Source organism: Euphorbia lathyris, chromosome 10, assembly GCF_963576675.1.
Source record: "Euphorbia lathyris chromosome 10, ddEupLath1.1, whole genome shotgun sequence".
NCBI lineage: Eukaryota > Viridiplantae > Streptophyta > Magnoliopsida > Malpighiales > Euphorbiaceae > Euphorbia > Euphorbia lathyris.
Genome location: NC_088919.1, coordinates 71,564,078 through 71,589,077, shown reverse-complemented (window position 1 = coordinate 71,589,077; position 25,000 = coordinate 71,564,078). Strand labels below are relative to the sequence as shown.

Below are 25,000 nucleotides of genomic sequence, written 5' to 3'. Positions count from 1 at the left end.
AAAGGGCCATGTCATATTTCTTACATTAGCATCAGTGTTCTTCCAAAAAAAAGAAGTCCTTTCATTATTATTCATTTTAAATAAAGGTAATAAACAAAAATTTTTGTTAAACGCTTTTGATTCTTCTTTACCCCATAAAGATATTGAATAAAATGAACTGTTTTTTTTCCACTGTAATTTTTTAAATTAAGATTTAAATATCCTTCAAAAACAAGTAAATAAATACGAAACATATAAAATGCAGTTAATCCCGCAGTGAACCAAGCTATTATTGTGAAACTAGGTGAATACAACCAACTATCATTAAGAATTTCATCTTTGGACCAAAAACAGGCGAAGGGTGGAATACCACAAAGAGAAAGCGTTCCTAATAAAAAAGAAGTTTTTGTAATTGGAATATGTTTTGTTAAACCGCCCATAAGAACCATATTTTGACTCTTATCTGGAGAATAACCAACAATAGCTTCCATTGAATGAATAATAGATCCAGACCCTAAAAACAACAATGCTTTCGAATAGGCATGAGTAATCAAATGAAATAAAGCACCTCGATAAGACCCCATACCTAGAGCTAACATCATATAACCCAATTGAGACATTGTAGAATAAGCTAAACTTCTCTTAATATCTTTTTGAGCAAGGGCTAAAGTAGCTGCTAAAAAGACTGTGATTATGCCTATCAAAGCTATTAGATTCATTATGTAAGGTATGACTAGAAAAAGGGGAAAAAGTCGAGCTACAAGAAAAATTCCGGCCACTACCATAGTAGCAGCATGTATTAGAGCTGAAATAGGGGTAGGCCCTTCCATGGCATCGGGAAACCATACATGAAGAGGAAATTGCGCCGATTTAGCAATTGCACCGGAAAATAATAAAAAGGTACACAAAGTAACGAATACAAGATTAACTTGATTATTATAAATCAAGTTAGTGAATATTTTGAACAAATCTCGAAATTCGAAGCTGCCCGTTATCCAATAAAGACCAATAATTCCTAATAATAAACCAAAATCCCCTACACGATTAGTTACAAATGCTTTTTGACAAGCATTCGATGCACTAGGGCGTGTGAACCAAAAACCTATTAAAAGATAAGAACACATTCCAACTAATTCCCAAAAAATATAAATTTGTATCAAATTCGAACTAGTAACTAATCCCAACATTGAAGTATTGAAAAAACTCATATAAGCAAAAAATCTCAAATAGCCTTGATCATGAGACATATAATTATCACTATAAAAAGAACCATAATTCCAACTGTAGTAATTAATATTAACAAAATAGAAGTAAGGGGGTCAATCAAGTGTCCAAACTCTAAAGAAAAATCATTATTGATGGTCCACGACCATATATATTGATAAATACAATTGCTATTTATTTGCTGAATAGACAGATCAATTGCAAAAATCATAACTATACTTAACAATAAAACACTTGGAAAAGCCCACATACGACGAAGTTTTTTTGTTGTCGCCGGAAAAAGTAGAAGTCCTACTCCTATTAACATAGGGACTGGGAATGTAAGGAAAGGTATGATCCATGAATATTGATATATATGTTCCATGAAAAAAGCTTTTTTAATTACTAAATAATTATTTCTTGTTTCTGATTTATCAGCTCTTATATCTTTTTAAATAAGTCCGTCAATAAAGAAAATAAATGAAAACATATGTAAAACTTAAATCGAATTTTATATTCTTAATTATTATTAATTTTAAATTTTTTCCAAAATACTTTACATATTAAAATCAAAAAGCTAGAATTGGTCAAATTCAAATAAAGATACTACTGAAAACAAAAAAATACTTATTCTAACTAACTAGAAATCTTATTTTTTCAATGAATTACTTTAAATTACTTATTTTTAATTACAAATTTTTATATACTTATATACATGGAGAAAGGTTAAAGAATTCTAAGAAAAGTGGTTTGTTAAATTTTGATAGTGATAGGAATAAAAATAAAGATGATTTTACCGGATCCTTACTGGATTCAATAAAATATTTTTTTTATTATTTTTTTTATTAAAATATAAAATAATTATTTTATTTATTGCTTTATTCAGAACCATTAACTAGTACCTTTTTGAACGGAGTTATTATTTTTCATTATGTTTATAAAAAAGACTGTCATATTTGACACTTTTCTTTTCCATAGGTAAAAGTAAAGAATTACTAAACATTTATTTTTGTTTTTTTAACATTTTTTAACAAAAGATGTCTTTCACATCCAACTCGAACAATAAATAACTTCTTTAGTTTTGAATGGAAGTTCCCATTGTTTTTATCATATTATAGTCATATTATAGAATAAATATGAATAAAGAATTCTTTTGTCTACTGAATTAGAAAAACGATACTCTTTTGTTTGCAAAAAAAAAAAAAGAAAAGATGCTAAATTTCACCCTTCTTTTTACTTTTTATTGTTAGGATATTTTATCATTTTCAGGATGGGGATTAGTATTTTTCCCATAGAATCATCTATTACAATTCCAATACTAAATCGTCATAAGTTTGTTCTTTTTTCTATTTGCACTGTTACTATATTTATAGTATTTATACTATTTCAATATAGTTTTTTTATACTATTAAAAACTATTAAAATAAAAAAAGCAGATATAAAACCTTTAACTAATAATTAAAAAAGAGAAAGATAATTGAATTCAAATAATATTGAGGTAAAATAATTGATATTGATTAAGTTTAAATTTTTTTCACTTTCTTAAAAATTATTATTCAAAATCACTATTATAGAATAAACTCTTTCAATCCAATTAATAAAAAAAACGAACCTTTCCAATTTTATTTAGTTATATACATAAAATGTGTCATCATCTATTTTAATACTTGGGATGGAAACTCAATCAATGTATATATTAAATTCAAGAGAATTCTTTTTTAAGTACGTAAGAGAACTAGAAATTTTTGTCTTATTCTTATATGATAGAATATATAATGAGGTTTCTAAATCCTAACCCAAACTCTTTCGTCAATTGAATGTAATAGTGAAATTGGAATTCAGAAAATTTTATTTTTTTTCATTCGTAACTAAAAATTTCGTCATGAATTTGAATATTTCGTAAAAAGTATTGTGTTAACTCCTTCAAGCTCGACGATTAAAAATAAATAGATTATTATGATTTGAAGCAAGCCGCTATGGTGAAATTGGTAGACACGCTGCTCTTAGGAAGCAGACTTCACTTCCTAATTTCAATTCTATATACGAAAAGAATAAGAGAGGAACCTCCCGTAAATTTTTTATTTATTTATTTCTTTTTTATGATAGTTTCGAGTTTAGAACATATATTAACTCATATATCTTTTTCAGTCGTGTCAATTGTAATTACCATTCATTTGATAACCTTATTAGTCGATGAATTCGTAGAACTATATGATTCGTTAGAAAAGGGCATGTTGACTACTTTTTTCTGTATAACAGGATTATTAGTTACTCGTTGGTTTTTTGGGGGTCATTTACCATTAAGTGGTTTATATGAATCATTAATCTTTCTTTCATGGGCATTTTCTGTTATTCATATAGTTTCGTATTTTCAAAAATATAAAAATTATTTAAGCGCAATAACCGCGCTAAGTACTTTTTTTACTCAAGGGTTTGCCACTTCGGGTCTTTTAAAAGGCATGCATCAATCCGAAATCTTAGTACCCGCTCTTCAATCCCAGTGGTTAATGATGCACGTAAGTATGATGATTTTTGGCTATGCAGCTCTTTTGTGTGGATCATTATTATCAGTAGCATTTCTGAGAATTTCAGAAAGAGGAGAAACAGAATTGAAGAATTTCATTTATCAATTAAAACGATACAAAGAAGAATGAAACTTCATGTTCATTTATATAGAAAAGATAAAAACAGAGACTAGCAGTTATGGAGCCTCTAACTCATAGTTGTGTATCAGTTACAAATCTGTTATGAATTTGTTAACAGTCAGCACATTTATTCTTTCACACCCCCTCCTCGAACAGAACTTGATGTTGCATCAACCAAACCCATTTTAGTCAGTGCTGGCATCATGTGTTCAAGACTGAGTGATTTTGTGAATAAGTCTGCCAGTTGAAGCTTTGTAGAAATGTATGGAGTATGAATAAAACCGCAAGCTATATGTTCTCTGATGAGATGACAATCGATATCAATGTGTTTAGTACTGTCATGTGAAACAGGATTTTGAGCTAAAGCAATAGCCGATTTGCTGTCACAATGTAATGTCATAGGTAACTTCACAGAAATACCAAAATCTTTCAAAATATATGTTATCCATTTCAACTCACAGCTAGTAGAAGCCATGCTTCTATATTCAGATTCTGCTGATGACTTACTAACTGTTGCTTGCTTTTTAGTCTTCCATGAAACAAGAGAAGATCCTAAGAAAATGCAGTATCCTGTCAATGATCTTCTGGTTATTTTGTATTTTCCCCAATCAGCATCACAGTATGCTATGACATCTTGCAAATTTGAAGTACTTGGGTAAAAAATTCCATAACTGATCGTGCCTTTCAGATACCTTAACACATGTTGTGCAGCTTTTAAATGATGCTCACAGGGACTCTGCATATATTGGCTTAACTGCTGAGTTACGAAAGTGAGATCTGGTCTAGTAAATTGCAGATATAAAAGACGTCCTACTAATCTTCTGTACATAGCTGGTTCTGCTAGTGAAATTCCTGGATTTGCTAACTCAATCCCATGTGTCATAGGATTAGCAACAGTTGTGACTTCTGTCATTCCTGCATCAGTTAATATATCTTTAATGTATTTGTTTTGAGACAACAAAATACCTGAATTTGATCTGGCAACTTCAATCCCCAGGAAAAATTTGGCAAAACCAAGATCTTTGATAGTAAACTGTTGATGTAAAAAATCCTTAACTGCTTTGATTTCCTTCTCATGTGACCCCATGATCAATATATCATCTACATACATGAGTAATGTAATGAATATCGTATAAGTATCTGTTTCTTTCTTCATTATAAATAAACAGTGATCATTTGGGGATCTTATAAATCCATAAGAAATCAATTTTGAAGAAATCTCCTTGTGCCATTGCCTCCCTGCTTGTTTAAGTCCATATAGAGACTTAACAAGCCTGCATGCCTGACTTTTTACTCCTTTTGAATATCCTAAAGGAATCTGAAGATAAATTTCTTCATCAAGCACCCCATGTAGATATGCATTATTTACATCCACCTGATGTATTTGCCATTCTTTTGCTGCTCAAGGCAAAAAAAATCTTTACTGTCACTGATTTAGCTACTGGGCTAAAACTCTCATGATAATCTACCCCGAACTCTTGGTTGTATCCTTTTGCAACAAGTCTAGCTTTGTATCTGTCTATCTCCCCAGTCTGCTTGTATTTAATTCTAAATACCCATTTTGTTGCTAAGGGTGTTTTCCCAGGTGGTAAAGAAACTATCTCCCAAGTATTGTTTCTCTCCAATGCTTCTAGCTCACTTTGCATTGCTGCAATCCAGTTTGGATCATTACAAGCTTCATAGTAATGCTTAGGTTCTTTTTCCTTCTGAATATTTGCTAGAAAAGAACTATGAATAACAGAGAAAGCTACTGTTCCAAGTGAACAATAAGAGGGGTTAGTGCCAGATATACAAGCAACAAAATCCTGCATCCAATTAGGTTGTCTTGTAGTTCTAGAAGATTTTCTAGAGGGCTGAGAAATTACATTCTCAGTGACATCATTCTCTGAAATAACATTTTCATCAACATACTTGCTAACTTGCTGCCTAGAAGTTGAGACAAGTGGTGTGTCTTGATCAATCTCATGGTTATGAGATAGATTTGCATAAGGAAAAATGTGTTCCTGAAATGTGACATCTCTACTGATGATGACTTTATTTGTTTCAAAATCTAGAACCCTGTACCCCTTTTGTCCAGTTACAAATCCCAAAAACAATCCTTGATGTGCTCTAGGACTAAACTTATCCTTTTGTGGGTGTACATCTGTGAAATAACATTGGCAACCAAAAATTTTAAACTTATCATAATCAGGAGTTGAACCAAACATTACTGTGTGTGGTGAATTCCATTTCAATACTGATGTTGGTAGAACATTTATCACAGAAACAGCCATCTGAATTGCTTCTCCCCAGAAAGTGTTTGGTAATGAAGCTTGAAACAACAAAGCTCTTGCTACTTCCAAGAGGTGTCTATGCTTTCTCTCCACAACTCCATTTTATTGTGGAGTGTATATGCATGTTTTCTGATGCAAAATACCCAGCTGTTCAAATAAAGACTGACAAGAATGATTGACAAACTCTGTCCCATTATCTGTCCTAATAGCCTTGACTTGTACATTGTGTTGAGTATGCACCATAGTGAAGAACGTTTGTAATACAGAACAAACCTGTATTTTATTTTGCAATAATACTACCCATGTGATTCGTGTAAAATCGTCGACTATGGTAATAAAAAATCGTGCTCCAGATAATGACTTTTGTTTGTATGGCCCCCATAAATCGACATGAACAAGATCAAACTTGCATGAAGTAGTAATTGCACTTCTATTAAACGAAAATCTATGCTGTTTTGCATAATGACATACATCACAGTCTCTATTATTACATTCAAGATCCACATTCTTATCTATAATGTGACTTAATGCATCAAAAGAGGCATGTCCTAACCTTTTATGCCAAATTCTAGACTCTTTTCCAGATAATGTTGAAACACTAAAACATTTCTGCACATTTCTGATTACATCATACGAGAAAGAACCTTCATCTAACAAATACAATCCATCCACCAACCAAGCTATAGCAATGATTTCATTAGAATTCAGGTCCTGCAAGCAACAACAATCCTTGTAAAAAACCACTGTCACTCTGTTCTCCTTTAGTAACTGACTAACTGATAGCAAATTATACTGGAAAGTAGGCACAACTAGTACATTCTGAAGCTCCAATTTCCCGGATATACAAACAATCCCTTTATACTCTATCAAATGTATACTATCATCAGGAAGAACAACTGTCTGTTTATGTGATTTTGTGATGTGCTTATTTAACATTTTCTTTGAAAAACACATATGTGAACTTGCCCCACTATCTACTATCCAACATGTATCAATGCTCAAACTAGAGTGTTTAGATTTCTTACCAGAATATCCAGCGAAGGCTGTGAAATCGATTGGTGTATCTGAAGAAGTAGTTGCTCGATTCTTAAGCATCTTGTACACTTCTTTGACCATTTGATTCATATTTTCCTGCTTCGAATCAGAATCTGTTTCGCTTTCATCTGACTCCTCAATGTTTTCTTTCTTGTGCACTGAATTTGCTTTTGCTTTGCCTTTGTTTCGAGATATTTCCTTCTTCTTGGCATCTTTGTTCTCCTTCCACCATTCTGGATAGCCTATAATCTTGAAACAATTTGTTCTAGTGTGACCAGTCATGTCACAATGATCACAGAACTTTTCATCAGTGTCTTTCTTCCTTGATTTCCCCTTCTTCCCATGCCTGTCAGTTCTAGTAAAACTGGCCATTTCAACTGATTGATCAACAGAGATTCCCATCTGTTTTTCCACTTGCAAAAGCATTGAGTATGCTTTGTTCAAATTTGGAAGTGGATCCATCAAGGTGATTTGATTCTTGACATGATCGTACTGCTCGTTCAATCCCATGAGAAATTGAATGAGTTTGTCCTCCTCATTCACATCAGACATTCTCTTGAATGCATTACAGGCACAATTTTGTGCTATTCCACAATCACAAGCTGGGAAAGGCCTCAAGAATGCCAATTCATCCCAAAATCGCTTGAGCTTGTTAAAATACATCAAAATTGAGGAATTACCTTGAGTTAAAAGGCTAATCTCTCTTTTGATCTTGAATATTTGTGGCCCATTACTTTCTCCAAAACGATGTTTCAGATCTTGCCACAATTCTTGTGCAGTTTGCACATATTGGAAGCCTTCTGCTATCTCCTTAGACATTGAATTCAAGATCCACGCTGTGACCAAACAATCTGTCTTGGACCACTTTTTGAATGCAGCGGATCCCTCTGGTGGAATCTCTTCATCGTTCTTGATGAAATCTACGACTTCTTTAACTTTTAGGGCGCGCATCATTGATCTGCTCCAAATCATGTAATTGTTCCCAGTTAGTTGTACATTGGTAATGACCAAACCAGGATTATCTGAATGATTCATAACCAGAACGGGATTATCTGAATGATTCATAACCAGAACGGGATTATCAGAATGATTTATCCCAGATCGATTTGAATTGTTGTTAACCATGTTTACAGGTTCTTCTTCTTCTGCAGAAAATTCCGATTCTTCTCTTAATTCGTGAAAACGATTTCGTCTTGTTCTGGCCATGAACTTTACAATTGCTCTGATACCATGAGAATTTCAGAAAGAGGAGAAACAGAATTGAAGAATTTCATTTATCAATTAAAACGATACAAAGAAGAATGAACTTCATGTTCATTTATATAGAAAAGATAAAAACAGAGACTAGCAGTTATGGAGCCTCTAACTCATAGTTGTGTATCAGTTACAAATCTGTTATGAATTTGTTAACAGTCAGCACATTTATTCTTTCACAATTTCTAGTAATCAGATTTCAAAAAATTATAAGAATTTTTATAAAAGCAATAATTTATTAAATGATTCATTTTACTTTAATAAGATACAATATATAACGGAACGAAAGAATGTTTTAAGAAATATTTCTTTTCTTTCCTCTAGGAATTATTATAGGTTTCAATTGATTCAACAATTAGATGACTGGAGTTATCGGATTATAAGTATAGGATTTTTTTTTTAACTATAGGTATTCTTTCGGGAGCAGTCTGGGCTAATGAAGCATGGGGCTCATATTGGAATTGGGATCCAAAGGAAACTTGGGCATTTATTACATGGACCATATTCGCGGTTTTTTTTCATACTCGAACAAATACAAATTTGGAGGGTTTAAATTCGGCAATTGTCGCTTCTATCGGTTTTCTTATAATTTGGATATGCTATTTTGGAGTTAATTTATTAGGAATAGGACTACAAAGTTATGGTTCATTTATATTACCAATTAACAATTGAAGAAAGGGTCTGACGAATTCACCTCTATAAGAAAGCAAAGCATAGAGACAAAAAGCTTCAGGTAAGCTGTTGAGAACTTTTTGAATCACCACACTGCTTGATTCAAAAAGTTCTCCCAAATACCAAAAATTTGTGGTTAGAATTCATTTTTTGTTTAAAAAACAAAAACTATCTAAAACTATCTATAAAAATAATTAGATAGAATAGCTTCGACTCTGTCAATTGATAATGAAAAAACAAAATCCTGATAAATACCAATACTTATTACAAGCAGAAGGATAGAGATCGAAACAAATAATTCCCGAGGTCCCGAATAAAAAAAATAGTTTGGGGCATTAAACAGTTTGTATCCATAGAACATCTGTTGTATCATAGATAATAAAGAAATAGGAGTTAATATCATTCCAACTGCCATTACGACAGTAATTAATATTTTTGCTGTTAAAAGGTATTTTTGGCCGCTAATTAGTCCAAAAAAGACGACCAATTCCGCAAAAAACCCACTCATGCCCGGTAATGCAAGGGAAGCTAGTGATAAAATACCGAAGGTGGTGAATAGTTTTGGCATTAGGGGAGCCATTCCGCCCATTTCGTCAAGATAAAGACGACGTATTCTATCATAACGAGTTCCTGCCAAGAAAAAAAGTGCAGCACCAATAAAGCCATGTGATAGAATTTGTAAAATGGCTCCATTGAGTCCCATATCACTTATAGAGAAAATTCCTATAATTATGAAACCCATATGAGATACAGAAGAATAGGCTATTCTTTTTTTTAAATTTCGTTGACCAAGAGATGTTGAAGCTGCATAGATTATTTGCATTACGCCTATTATTATCAACCAGGGGGAAAAGATAGAATGAGCATGAGGTAATAATTCCATATTGATTCGAATCAATCCATACGCCCCCATTTTTAATAGGATCCCAGCTAGAAGCATACAAGTACTGTAATGTGCTTCCCCATGAGTGTCTGGTAACCATGTATGTAAAGGTATAATCGGTGATTTGACAGCAAAAGCAATAAAAAATCCAATATAGAAAAATATTTCTAGTGCCACATGATATGATTGATTGGCTGATGTTTCAAAATTGAATGTTGGTTCATTGGAACCATATAAAGCGACACCCAAAGCTCCCATTAATAAAAAAACCGAACCTCCTGCAGTATACAAAATAAACTTTGTAGCTGAATACACACGTTTCTTTCCCCCCCACATGGATAGAAGTAGATAGACGGGAATTAATTTTAACTCCCACATGATAAAAAAAAGCAAAAGATCTTGAGATGAAAATAATCCTATTTGAGCACTATACATTGCTAACATCAGAAAATGGAATAATCGGGAATCCCGAGTAATCGGCCAAGCCGCTAAAGTAGCTAAAGTGGTGATAAATCCTGTCAGTAAAATAGGTCCTAAAGAAAATCCATCTATTCCCAATCTCCAATACAAATCAAAAAAAGGGATCCATTTATAATATTCTGCTAATTGGATTAATGGGTCCTCAAATTGGAAATAATAAGAGAATACATAAGTTATTAAAAGGAGCTCCGCTATACATATATATAAAGTATACCACCTAATTAGCTTATTTCCTCTATGAGGGAAAGAGAAAATTAATAAACCCGCTGCTATCGGCAAAACTACAAATATTGTTAACCAAGGAAAAGAATTCGTGGTAAAGACAAGATATGCTTAGACTAGAAAAACCCGTGCTAGAAAACATAAGATAATATATATTTCCTTTTTTCGAGTACGGGTTTTTGTCGGTAAACAAAAAATAAAATGTATTCAAGTGGGGTTTTCTGGAAAGTATTAATAAGCTAGACCCATGCTTCGAGTTGTTTCATGTCATAAATAAACTCGAACACTCAAGAAATCTGTTGGACAAGCAGATTCACATCTTTTACAACCAACACAATCCTCTGTTCTTGGAGCAGAAGCAATTTGCTTGGATTTACACCCATCCCAAGGTATCATTTCTAATACATCCGTGGGGCAGGCTCAGACACATTGAGTACACCCTATACATGTATCATAAATTTTGACTGAATGTGACATTGGATTAAAATTTTTTTTAACGTCCTAAAATTTCAATCTAGTAAATTTCTAAATGAATCATCATATATTTAGAAACCAGACGAATCAATGAGTGATTTACCAGAAATCTTCTATTCAATTCTGGATCAACTTCTGAGATAGAGCCAAGATACTAAAATTTCTTACGTTTTCACAACCATGATCAGACAACTTATGTATCATACCTGCCAACTCAAATTAATGAATATGAAAATTATATTCTATACAATTACTACTACTTATTCAATAAATTCGATTGATTGATACGGGTGGATTTTCTGTTACGATAAATAGACGAAACAATAGCCGGTCCAATAGCTGCTTCAGCTGCTGCGATAGCTATAACAAAAATTGAAAAAATATTTCCTTTTAGTTGGCGACTATCAAAAAAATCAGAAAATGTTACGAAATTTATATTAACACCATTCAGTATAAGTTCAAGACACATAAGGGCTCTAACCATATCGACTCGTGATCAATCCATAGATACCGATAGAAAATAAACAGGCACTCAAAATAAGTACATGTTCGAGCATCATCGACTCGTGAGAGTTTGCTAAAATATAAAATAAAGATATACAAACAAGAACGAATCCTAATGAAAAGGCAGAAAAAATTGGGTTGGTAAATAATACTACCCCTAAACCTCCTAATATAAGACCTAATCCAGAAAGACTAAAAGAAAATCGTGTATTAGTCCAGGTAAATCCATTGCACGTAAAATAAGAAATAAAAAACTTGAATTGTTTCTTCATGACCTTATTGACTTGACCAGAAAAACCTTTTTTATATTTTATATTCCTTTTTTTGCTATTTTTTATAATAGAATTTTAGAATATAAAATAGAAAATATAGAATATTATAGGCCCTTAATTTGAAGTCCGAAGGGGTGTAGATAATTACTATATGTACAACTATTGTACTAATTTCATTCTTTCTTGAAAAAGACATTCGAAATTAGATTCTCGAAATAATTATCCATTATGCATAGAGTTATAGATATATTAATAGATTGTCAATCCAAATTAAGTTTCGATGCAATTTTCATCAATCAAATCAATAGTTGGAATTTCGAATTTTTGGAGTCATTGACCAAGAAACCCCCTTCCATACCTTTAAATCCAAACATAATTTTCGTTTTTTTAGTTTAATAATTGTACTTTTTAATCAATCAAAGTGGTTTTTATACTTTTTTTTAGTTGAATTGAAAATTGTTCGAATCTTATAATCGTAACCTACTGACATTGGTAAACGACCCAAAGAAATTTGATTATAATTCAATTCATGACGATCATAAGTAGAAAGCTCGTATTCTTCCGTCATTGATAAACAATTTGTTGGACAATACTCAACACAGTTGCCGCAAAATATAGAGATTCCGAAATCAATACTGTAATTTAGCAACCGTTTCTTTCGAATGTCAGTTTCCAATTTCCAATCAACAACAGGCAGATCTATAGGACATACACGGACACATACTTCACAAGCAATGCATTTATCAAATTCAAAATGGATTCCACCGCGGAAATGCTCTGATGTTATTAATTTTTCATAAGGATATTGAATAGTTACAGGTAAACGATTTGCATGGGATAAGGTAATCATGAAACTTTGACCAATGTACCTTGCGGCTCGTATGGTTTGTTGCCCATAATTCATGAACCCAGTTACCATGGGAAACATAGCGTGAATTTTTATGAATAATTTTATCTTTATTTTTTTCTCTTGTTTGATTTGAAGACAACTCATAATATTCTTTTATTAGACTTTTCTTTTTTGATTATTATTAGAATTATACTTGTCTTTTTTTATTATGCTTTTCCTTTGTAGTGAAAGGAGTTGAAACGAGGTTGTTAATAATAGATTACCGAGAGAAATAGGTAAAAGAAATTTCCATCCAAGATTTAAAAGTTGGTCCATTCTTAGTCTCGGTAAAGTCCATCTTGTTATGATAGGAATGAACAAGAACAAATAAGTTTTAACCAATGTAATAAAGATACCAATTGTTGCTCCAACGACTCCGCTTATGTTATTTATTTCAAAAAACTCATGAACGAATATATATGGAATAGAAATATTCCAACCGCCCAAGTAAAGAACTGTTACAAATAATGAAGAAACTAATAAGTTTAGATAGGAAGCAATATAAAATAAACCAAATTTGATACCTGAATATTCCGTTTGATAACCTGCTACTAATTCTTCTTCTGCTTCTGGCAAATCAAAAGGTAATCTTTCACATTCTGCTAGAGAAGAAATAAAAAAAATAAAAAATCCTAGTGGTTGACGCCACAAATTCCACCCCCAAAAACCAGATTTTGATTGGGCCTCAACTATATCAATTGTACTTGAACTATTAGCTAATCATAGTCGATGATAACATCACTATTACCATCGCTATTACAGAACCGTACATGAGATTCTTACCTCATACGGCTCCTCGAAGTCCAGAAATAAATTTAAGGACCAGATTGATTGTATTATTTATTTTGATATATTTGTAGAATAGATCGGATCAAAATAAAACCAAATCTATCGACGTTCCAAAATTCGAGCAATGAAATTCTATCTGTTATAATACTAAAACTCCAAAAGTACTTCGGAATTGATCTCATCCTTTAATAATTTCAATTTTTATTTCTTGAGTAATAACTTTAATTCTTCGATAAAATACTCTTTGTAAAATTCCTTGTTAAAATACCAATAGATATTTCAACCTATCGTTTTCGATTACGAAAATATTCCGACAAATTCTATCTCTCTGAATATCGATATAGGAGAAAAGAATAAAAAAAAGATTGATTTTTCCATTGTAATTCTATTCTTTTTTTTCGTTCTTATTCTTCTTTCTGAAAAAACGAAAAAAAAGGGGTTAAAAAAAGGAAAGGATTATTTCGTTCCGGATAGTCAGTTTTTTTTTAATAAGAATCTGGAACGAGGAGTTGAGTTAGCCTGACATCCCAACTAGGTCGGCACCCCAGGCCTCCACCAACTCCAAGCCCTAATGTAATAAATTAAAAGAATAGAAGAGTGTGTGTACAAGAGACTAGGAATAGCGTAAATAAAAAAGGTTCAAACGATCATTAATAATAAAAGAAGAGAAAAAGGATGGCGCAGAGGGCCACCATGTGATGCCGGAGGAATTGAGGCCGAAGTTAGCTAAGGCGTCCGCCGGTTGGTTGCCTTCTCGGAAGATATGTGATATTCGGATGGTCATGTTCCTGCAGAGAGCAAGAGTTTTGAGCCAGTCTTGTCTGATAGTCCAAGGGACTACAGTAGAGCGCCTATTTAACAGATCAACAACAAAGGTTGAGTCTGATTCGATCCACAAATTCGTCCATTCTTTCTCCCACGCTAATTCAATTGCAAACATTACTGCTTTCAGCTCCGTGATGTGAGCGTGGGCGCTAGAGATTGGAAAGGCGAAGCATCCCTTAGAAAATCCCCTGCAGTTCCGAAAAATGCCACCAGAGCTTGCTGGGCCGGGGGATCCATTGGCTGAACCATCAGTTTTCACCTTTATCCATCCTGCAGGAGGCGGTAGCCATCGCACAAGGGTGAAATTTGGTGCAGCTGGTGGCCTGATCGGTTTCGGGTCAAGATTGCAGATTTCCTTGACATAGTGGGTAATCAAAGTCGGAACCATTTGGATTGAAGGGAGATCACTGTCAAAGATTGCCTTGTTTCTTAGACGCCAAAGTAGCCAAAGAACCGTGATGATAGCTGTTCGCCAGAGCCTGGTTTTTTACTTCGAAAAATTCCGCTGCAGCAAGCACATAAAAAAGGATGAGAATGTACCCGAGCAAGAGATTACCGTTGAGAGTAACCGGCCGACCAAATTCCAGGAAGTCTTCGCAAAGGAACAGTGGACAAGCAAGTGATCAATGGATTCCTCACTGCATTTGCAAAGCTCACAATGGCTGGCTAGATGGAATCCGCGTTGCTGAAGCAATATCTGCACAGAGAGTTTATTATGCAGCGAAAGCCAACACACAAAGGACCTGCGGGGCGGGATGAAATTAGTCCAAATCCGTTTTCCCCATTCAGACGAAGGAGAATCAGAAAGGTGCTTGTAGAACTCTTTGGTCGTGATGATTCCTGAAGGAGAAAGCGTCCAATAACAAGTGTCTGTTGGGTCAAGGCCGCGTTTAATACGCCTGATTTCTGACTGCAAATTATCAGCTAAGAAATGGATGTTTTCCCAGTTTTCCTCATTGAGATACTCTTCAACAGTCTCAACATAATTAGCCTGTAATCTGGGATGGATTTCCAATTGATCAGCGATTGGAGGTTTAATCCAATGGCCAGTCTAGAAATTCAGCTGAGAAACTTCACCAATCCACCAACTAGATTGATTCCTGATCTCTGAGAAGATTGTCCTACAGGAGCTCCAAATCGTTGAGTTACAGATGTAGTTTCTGGGCTGTCCGGAGCTAGTCAGAAGGCGAGATTTTAAGAGGTCGATTATAAAGTTATTCCCCTGCAGCAAATCCCAGCAGAATTTTGCCAGAAGGCTATGGTTGAACCAGGACAGGTGCTTTATGCCCAAGCCTCCCGCGTCGATACTCTTGCAGCAAGTTTCCCACGGTACTGTAATTAGCTTGCGAGAGTCTTTATCACCGGTCCATAAAAAGTTTCTGATTGCTTTGTTGATGGTGTTCAGGACTCCCATAAGCCATTTGTATATCATCATAGAATGAATTAAAGCCCCAGTAATTGAGGATTTGATCAGGGTGAGTCTGCCAGCCATGGAGAGAGAGTGTCCTTTCCAGGAGCTAAACTTTGCTAAAAAACGGTCAGCGAGCAGCAGAAGATACCTTTTCTTTGGGGCACCCTTAAATAGGGGCACACCAAGATAGTTAAAAGGCAAGTGGGCAGGCCGGATGCCAAGGATCGAGGATATTCTCATACGCCTGCTGCCAATAACGGTGGATCCAAAGTAAATAGCCGATTTTTCCCAACTAACAGCCTGACCCGAAAGCTTCTCATAAACATTGAATAGAATTTTGATAATTTTCACATTTCTCACAGTTGCCTTACCGAACAAGAGCATATCATCCGCATATAGGAGATGAGAGGGGAAAGAGTTACCATTGCCGTACCTCATGCAGGCAAAACTACCATCCGTTTCGAGTCTGGATAACCACCTACTGAAAAAGTCTTCTGCAATTCCAAACAGAATTGGGGAGAGGGGGTCCCCTTGACGGACACCACAGGAGCAGCCAAAGTAGCCTTTTGGATTACCGCCAAGAAGTACTGAAATTTTAGCCGAAGCTAGGATGGATAGTATCCAATCCCGAAAGGTAAGAGAGAAGCCAAAAGCTTCCAATACTGACAGAAGGAAATTCCAGTCAAGCGTGTCAAATGCCTTTTTGATATCAATTTTAAGAGCCATGTTTCCCCCAAAACACTTCTTATCAAGCATATTAACCCCCTCAGAGGCAGCAGTAATACAGTGATGGATACTTCTACCATGGATAAAGCCGAATTGATTAACTAACACAATTCTCGCAGCAATAGGTGACAGCCTGTCAGCCAGAATTTTTGCTATGATTTTGTAGCTGAAATTGCCCATCACAATAGGGCGAAATTGAGAAATAACATTTGCATCATTCAGTTTCGGAATAAGGGCCATAAGGTTGGAGTTCAAACCAGGAAGAATGTAACCTGAGTTGAAGAAGCTAATCACCATGTTGCATACATCCTGACCAATGATGTTCCAGAACGCTTGATAAAAGAGTCCTCCAAAGCCGTCAGGACCTGGGGAGCTATCTCCATCTAAGCTAAAAACCGCTGCTTTAATTTCCTCTGGCGAAGGTCGCCTTATTAAGGAGTCATTGTCGTCAGCTGAAACAAGGCTTGGGATCACGTCATTCACAGGGCTCAGGTCAACGGGATTGATGTTACCAGTAAACAACCCAGAGTAGTATTCGATGACATGCTGTGCAATTTCATTCTCATCTGTAGATCGAACACCATCAATGGTTAACGCATCAAGGCTTGACTGAATCTTTTTCATTTTCGCGCATCGGTGGAAAAAAGAGGAATTGCGATCCCCCGCCTTTAACCATTTGACTCTGCTTTGATCTCTAAAGAGGAGCTCCTGCCTCTGAAGTGTTAAATCAAGGTCCTCATGAGCTTGGTTATGTCGGCTGGCTCTTTCAGGGGTAATTCCTAAGCTCGAAATTTCTAGCTGGATCGACTCAAGCTTGGATTTTGCCTCCTCAATTTTACTCGAAATTCTCCCAAAAACATTTCTATTCCAGCTCTTTAGCACAGGCCGCAATAATTTCAGTTTGTGCATGAGGAGCTGAGTCGGCGGTAAGGAAATGTGGGTCTGTGACCAGTGAGTAGCAATAACATCTCTAAGCGAGCTGTGTGTTAACCACATGGAGAGAAATCTGAATCTGGATCTGTTGACAACCCCCGAAGAACAGCTAACTATTAATGGGCAGTGATCTGACCTGTGGCGGGCAAGGGCAACACCTGCAATACAATCCCAAGAGTCAACAAAGTTCTCATTTACCAAAGCTCTGTCAAGGCGGCATTCAACATGCTCCGTACCCTGACGCCCATTAGTCCACGTGAACTGATTTCCCGTGGTATTAACCTCCACTAGACCGCCATTATCAATAAAATTTCTGAATTCTAAGCAAGAGCTTCTAGAAGGGCTTCTTCCGGTTTTCTCGTGGGAACCAGTAACAGCATTAAAATCCCCCATTACAAGCCAATTACTATCACTGTGCAAAGTTAAGAGAGAAGCCCAAAGATCCCTGCGAGTTATAGCTGAGGTGCTGCCATATACAAAGGATAAGAGAAGGTCTTTACCTTGAGAAAGATAGCTGACCGTAATGTGCTGTTCATGAGAGCTAATCACTTGGGGCATCGAGGGAGCGCCAATGTTAGCAAAAACCCAAATTGAATCTCGATTATTTTGAGCAATTAGTTGCAGATTGAGCGAGGCCCAGAGAGAGTGATGAATCTGATCAAAGTCCACCATTGGTTCGACAACGCACAGGATGTCAGGATGGTTAACTTTACATAAAAGGCGAAGAGCTCACTGTGTACGGAGGTTACCAAGACCTCTGCAATTCCAATACATGATGATCATTGATATCGGAGGGGGGTCCTGCTCTGCCTCTTGGCGTGAGCTTCTCTGTATGTTGAAGCTGAAGAAGATTTCTTCTTTTTTTTGACATTGCTAGTCCAAGGAGATTCATCTGATTCCGCAGGAATGATCACTCTGTTTTTCCATATTTCCTTTGCCCACTCTAGATCCCCGGGAGAGTCCATTAGATGCTTAGTGATGGTTTCATGAATCTGTAACTGCCCACTGAACTCCTGATCAGTCGCCTCACTGTTATCTTGAGTCTGTTGCGCCTGCTCAATTGATTGAACCACCATTTGGTTTTCGATGTCTGTCTGTGTTTGCCTTTGTCCTTGAGCCTCTTGATCAGATTGGGAACTGTTGTCTTCACAAGCATCCCCCCATTTGTTGTTCTCTGCTTCTGTGTTCCGTTGTACGGGTTTATGGATAACAATTTGCAAATTTTCCTCATTTGAGGCAAAGGCCCGTGTCTCTTTTGGGATAATTTTGCTGGTTGAGGCGATAGGATCCTCAAATTTGTGGTGTTTAGCCTGAGCAGCCTGTTGCCATATTGATTCATGTTGTTTTTGCGGCATTGTGCAGCTGTATGTCCAATATTAGCACAAACAGAGCAGATAGCCGGTAAATGTTCGTATTCTACATACAGCCATTGTTTTCTCGCATCAGTGTCTACTCGAATTTTAGATTGTAGATCTTTGGCAAGATCAATATCAATTAGAATTCTGGCATAGTGCCCGAACTCTCCATTCACTGTGTTATGGTCAAAACGAACCGGGATTCCTACTACACGGGCAATGCTAGCAAGGATACGGGGATCCCAGAATTCCCAAGGGAGGTTATAGAGACGGACCCATACCTGTGCAGAGGAAGCTTTGTGCAGATCAGGATTGAATCCAGGAGTCCATGGGGAAAATCTCATGATTCCAGGCTTCAGAGGGATTGCACCAAGGCTCCATACTGACTGAAGAGCTGCCGCGCTAGGCATAATTATGTGATAAAAGCCCTTACCGAGGGATATAAGTTTCCAGTCCATACTCCTCTCCCATATTTGGTTCAGCTTACCTTTGAGCTCAGGGTGCTTCCATGGGCGCTCGCCCTTTGACAGAGACAGTCTCTCAATAACCGAATGCTCAAAGGACTTGATTCTCTCGTCATAGATTGACTGCTGAATTCTAATAGCTTTGAAGCCTCCCTCTTCAGAGATTAGAGGGCTTGCCGGCGCAGGGACGGCGGTTGGGATGGTGTTTTTGCTAACCACAGCGGCAAAGGAAGGGAGCCGCGATTGAGATGGGGGTTTTGGAGTGGAGCAAGTCTTGGCAAAGGAGGATCTCTCGAAGAGATGGGCAATCGCGAAATCGGAATCTGCCATGGCCGCAGGAAGAATGCAGCGGTGAGGACGGTGGTGGGATGGCGGCTAGGTCATCTTTTCGGTTTTCTACAATTCAACCATTCTCCGGATAGTCAGTTCTTTAAATGTTGGGGAGGAGCATACTCTAGATTAGAATCATGGGGAGCACTTCCTGATCATTTCTACGAACTTAAAGCCCCGATTAATATACTTTTTGTCGAAATAGCTTTTTCGATTATTTTTTAAATCTCTATTACTAATCTTTTGTGTATCTTCGTGTTCCTAACCATCCACTCATTTTTGCTCAATCACCTGTTAGCATTAGGGTAATACCTATGGAGAATACCTAATAAATGATAGTGAAAACTCCATAAAGTTGATCTTTGGAGCCCGCTTCAAGCTATGATGACTAACCAACCAATCTTGGGGCAAACAGTCTTTTCTTATGTTTATTTCTGTTTTATTCTTGTACATAGGAAATGAGTCTCAATTTTTTTACTGCAAATTTCGAAGTTGTTTTCTTTCACTCATAGAACTATCCAATTTACTTCATCAACCCAAATGATGAATAAAAAATGAAGATATCTATTCAATTCATTTCGCTTTCTTCCCAAAAAGAAAGGAATAGCGAGAAAGTTCTGTTTCAACGAATCGCACGTAGAGATATGGATAACACACAAATAGTTAAAGGTATTCCATAACTAATGATTGAGCAGCAGCTCGTAGCCCACCTAAAAAGGAATATTTATTATTTGATCCATATTCTGACATAAGAAGTCCAATGGGAGCAATACTTGAAATGGCAATCCATAAAAAAACACCAATATTTAGATCAGTTAAAACAAAGTGATAACCAAAAGGAATTACTGAATAGCTTAATAGAGTTGATATGACTGCTATAGATGGTCCAATACTGAATAAATGAGTATCCCCCCTAGATGGAAAAAGATTCTCTTTGAAAAGTAGTTTTGTACCATCCGCTAGAGCTTGAAGAACTCCTAAAGGACCTGCATATTCGGGTCCAATACGTTGTTGTATCCCTGTGGATATTTCTCTTTCTAACCATACAATTACTAGTATGCTTATCGTGATTCCCAATACAAGAGTCAAAATTGGAACAAACTCCCATATAATTCCATAGACCTCGTTTAAGGATTCGAACCTAGAAAAAGGATGGATAGCTTGTAGTTCTGTTGTATCAATTATCATTTCAACGATCAACTTCTCCCATAATGATATCTATACTACCTAGTATTGTCATAATATCAGCCAATTTCATTCTTTTAACTAATTCAGGAAGAATTTGCAAATTGCTAAAACCCGGCGCGAATTTTCCATCTCCAAGGAAAGCCGCTCTGATCCCCTATCAGAAAAATTCCTAATTCTCCTTTTGGCGTTTTCCTAAAATTTTCCGCAAACCTCTTTGAGATAAGTAGTCTTTTCTATGCAATTCCAAATGTGAAGTAAGTCTTCGTATCTTATTAGTGAAACTTACTATTTGAAATTCAACAGATCCCTTGTTTTCGTCTTTTTCTTTTTGTGAAATCACTGAAATGAATGAATTTTTTACCCTAAAAAAGGACCCCCTTTTTTTAGTTTTAAGTTTAAGATATTTTTTATTGATCAGTAATAATAAGAAATGTATTCTATTAATAAATAATAATGTCAGTTCATTTTAATTTGGTATACACAAAAATATTTACTTTGGTAGTAATTCAAAATTCTATTTGACCAAATTTGTAATTAATCAACCCAATGTGGTCTATTTCTTCGCTTACAAAGAAGAAAAAAATTCTACCTAAAAAAAAAGTAAAAAAAAAATGCCATTGATTCATTTCTAGATCTAATTGATACATGATTGAATTCTATGTACCAGAATGAAATATGGAGTGTAAAAGAATAAGGCGTCTATCTCCTTCTTTTCATATACTAGACCAAATATGCTAGGATATATATATGAAAAATAACCCTTACTAAAATTTCAAGCGCGGATATATATATATCCTTACCATACTGAACCTACTTCCATTATTAGTATCGAACCAATAGCGATTCATACAAGCTAAATCCTCTAATCGAAAATTGGACCACAGAAAAAATTGCAATTTAATTTTTTTTTTCTCTCCAAAAATGTTTGCTTTTATCCAAAATGGGACTGCCTTTTTTTATGTTATTCCCATTGACAATTTCTGTATTTATATGAATATCGTTTTCAATTTGTAAATTGAAAGAAATTCGAATTCTTAATTCTCTACGACGTTTAGGGGATAAAATAGTTTCAGGAACAAGTAAATCATAATCATTTTTTTCTCTATTTCCAATTATATTGTGATGTCTTTCAATAGATTCGGTAAAATTATTTTTATCAACATAGATTTTTTTTATTAATTTGTTCGTTGTTCTTATGAACTAATAAGATACCCACCATTTGATACAAAATAAATTGTCCATCGGGTTTTACCGACAGACGGACAGGTTCGATAATCAATATTCTCTTTTTCATCAATTCTGTAAGAGTTACATCTTTCTGAACCATCATCATATTCAGATTTATTTCTTGCCTTTGAATAGAAGATATAATAATTTCTGGGGGATTTGTCAGTCTAAGAAGGAAAGAATATGCTTTGATATTATCAATTATTTTTTGATTTAAAGAACCAGTCCATCTTAATTGAAAACATAAATACTCTTTTAGGAAGAAATCAAGCTCTACTTCCGTATGACTTTTGTTTTGCTTTTTATTTATATGTTTTTTCATATCGAATCCCATATAATCTTCTTCAATATCTTTTTCTTCATTTGTGAAAACTGCTCCAAAGTCCATTTGGTCGTCAGATTCTTTTTCTTCGTGATTTCGATTCTCTAATTCAATAATTTTTTTTTCATTCCATGGTATAGATATAAAAAGGTCGCCTCTTTTATTCCCATTAATTTTCTTATTTTTACTAATATTTTCATTTCTATGAAAATTTAAAAGAAGAAATTGAATGGGTATTGTCCATGGTTTTCTTTTATATGTGTTGTAAAGTATCACAAATTTTCGAAAGAACCAAAGTTCAAAATTCGATATGAGACTCGTTTTTATTTCTTCATTCATTCCCATCCAATAAAAAAAAGGGGGTTTTTATTGGATGAATTTATTTCTTGATCTTGGTAAATTGTAAGAAAAGCAATTTTTTTCTTATCAATTTTATCAATTATTTGGTATTTATTAGTTGTAGTCTTAGTCTTTTTTTTATCGTTGCTTCCGGTGGTATCGATCCAAGACTCAATATCGACCCTCTTTCTAAGACAAAAATTGATAATTCGCCAATCAAAATATTTTCTATCTGGGCTTTTCTCTATATCGATAATATCATCTTCCACTAGATAATTATTGATAGGAATACCTTCTAAGATGTCAAATAATATTCTTGTATTTGTGTTGGAATTATAAAGAATCTCTTCTCGAGTAGTTGGTGATTCGGAAATAAAGAAGTCCGTCTTTTTTTCATAATTAATAGATTTATATGATAAAAGATTATATCTAGAGTGTTTTTTAAAATTCTCTTTTTGATTCGCAAATAAGTCTGCCTCAAAATCCTTTTTTTTTTCATAATGAATTAATTGGTCTTGTTCATGTAAATTCCATTTGCTTAATTTTTTCTTTTTAACCATATGGTGGTGAGAGATTCCATTTCGATATTTTTGTGGTATTAATCTAGACCATCTAAACTGAGATAAATCGTATTTATATTGATAATGACTTCTTAACCAATTTTTCCATTGATTGATTAAAGAAAAAGACTTTCGAAAATTTTTTTCTTTTAATTTCGGATTAAATAATCCTTGGGCTCTAAAATAATCTTTTATTTCCTTCTTAAGAAAAAGGTTATGGTATCGAAAGATCGATCTTAACTTACATAAGTTAAGAATTTGGGTTTGTGATAATTTGTAAAATACATACTCTTGTGATAAGAAAGCTATGTCACAAAAAATCTGTGAATTATTATTAATAACAGCAATATCTCTTGACTTTTTTATAATCGAAATAAAGTGAAATTTTTTTTGATTTGTTTTTTCAATTTTTTTTTGATTTGATTCATTATTGGAAATGTATTTAGTAATAATCTTTTTTATTGATTCAAGAAAAAGCTGTGCATTGAGCCTTGGAATATTAATGATACCTAAAAAGATATCTATGTATATTTTTTCAATTCAAAATTTTAGAAAAAAGTAAAATTTACGCGCTAATCAAGCATTTTTTTAATATGTGTGAAATATTGGTTGATGATTTTAATTTTTTAGCATTATAACTTTTTTTTCTTTTGTTAGGACTAATATTTACTTCTGAGGTTCTAATTTTTTTTTTCTTTTTCTTTTGTAATTTTTTCTATTTGATTTCGAATTATCTTTCTTCTAGCAGAAAGATCTTTCATTTTTTGTTCTATCAGTGAATAATTTGTACAGGGTATAGCGAGTTGGGGTGGAAAATTTAGAAACAGTTCGATTATTGTTATTGATTATCGAATTTTTTTTTTTACTTTCATTTAATTCATCTACTTCTCTAAATTCCGATAAAAACTTTTTATTTCTTTTTGATTTTGAAAGTTTCTTTATTATTTCTTGTCTAAAAAAAATGTTTTTGATGACCCGATGTTTTTTTTCTTTTGATAAATTTTGAAATAATTTTATTCTTTCTTCTAAAATTGTTATAACTCGAAAACCTTTTTTTTTCATCTTTATAATTTTTTTTTCAAGTTTTTTAAAGATGGGTTTAAAAAGTGAAAGCCGTTTTCGGGGAGAACCAAAAGGAAGTTCCGCTTCCATTCCCCAAACTGTCAAAAAACAAAAATCCCTTTCTTCTACTTTTTTTTTTTTTTTTTTTTACTTTTATGAGGGAATTTTACTTTCGATCTGTGCCAAGATTTTAAACGAAAAGGAAATAGGATCTTTATTTGAATCCCACCTGTTAACCAATTTTTAGGAAATTATTTTTCTGATAATTGAACTCCATTATAGGTACATTTAACATGCATTTCTCTACCCCAATCCTTTACATCGTGGGACCATTCGGGAGTTTGAAAAAATAATATAGGAATGATATTTTTAGTTAGTATTAATGAGGGTAAGATAATATATTTGCTAAGACTTGATTGGGTTACTAAAACACAACCTCTTAGTACTTGCCCAAGAAAAATCCTATCCCAGGTTTCTGCTTTTGTTATCTTTTCTTTTGGTCTCTTCTTTTTTCTTACTTTGTTTTATTTTTTTCTCTAGATAAGTATAATTAGAAAATCTAAATTCTGTGTTTTTACACATACAATTTATAAACATTTTTTTCATCAGTTCAGAAATATCAATATCAAAAGTAAAAAAAAGAGATTTTTTGATTCTGTCCAAAAAAACAGGAGAATGCACATT

At 34.3% G+C, this 25,000-nt stretch overlaps 3 protein-coding genes and 2 pseudogenes across 3 annotated transcripts; all 5 read right to left on the bottom strand.

The window, feature by feature from the left end:
- Positions 1–9,239: 9,239 nt before the first annotated feature.
- Positions 9,240–11,042, bottom strand: LOC136208220 (NAD(P)H-quinone oxidoreductase chain 4, chloroplastic). The gene is made up of 2 exons (XM_065999009.1): positions 10,964–11,042; positions 9,240–10,756 (listed from the first exon to the last, which is right to left on the bottom strand). Exons 1-2 carry the CDS (start codon positions 11,040–11,042, stop codon positions 9,240–9,242), a joined length of 1,596 nt encoding a protein of 531 aa, XP_065855081.1.
- Positions 11,043–12,308: 1,266 nt separating this feature from the next.
- LOC136207980 (NAD(P)H-quinone oxidoreductase subunit I, chloroplastic-like) lies at positions 12,309–13,017 on the bottom strand. The gene has a single exon (XM_065998839.1). The coding sequence runs from the start codon at positions 12,888–12,890 to the stop codon at positions 12,309–12,311; it is 582 nt and encodes a 193-aa protein (XP_065854911.1). The 5' UTR covers positions 12,891–13,017.
- LOC136207982 (NAD(P)H-quinone oxidoreductase subunit 1, chloroplastic-like) lies at positions 12,903–13,505 on the bottom strand (the record flags this gene model as incomplete). Its single annotated transcript, XM_065998840.1, has 1 exon — positions 12,903–13,505. A coding segment is annotated over one exon (603 nt), but the record flags the coding sequence as incomplete, so codon positions are not given.
- Positions 13,506–20,170: 6,665 nt separating this feature from the next.
- On the bottom strand, positions 20,171–20,806 carry LOC136207981 (NAD(P)H-quinone oxidoreductase subunit 1, chloroplastic-like; annotated as a pseudogene).
- Positions 20,807–23,876: 3,070 nt separating this feature from the next.
- Positions 23,877–25,000, bottom strand: part of LOC136208252 (protein TIC 214-like) — a 1,686-nt pseudogene continuing 562 nt past the window's right edge.

Bases quoted from the DNA above. Each gene is read 5' to 3' on its own strand.
- LOC136208220 (XM_065999009.1), bottom strand. From the start codon at position 11,042: ATGATACCTTGGGATGGGTGTAAATCCAAGCAAATTGCTTCTGCTCCA. The intron at 10,757-10,963 runs GTGAATCTGCTT...TTCTAGTCTAAG, and splicing joins TTGTGTTGGTTGTAAAAGAT to CATATCTTGTCTTTACCACG.
- LOC136207980 (XM_065998839.1), bottom strand. From the start codon at position 12,890: ATGAGTTGTCTTCAAATCAAACAAGAGAAAAAAATAAAGATAAAATTA.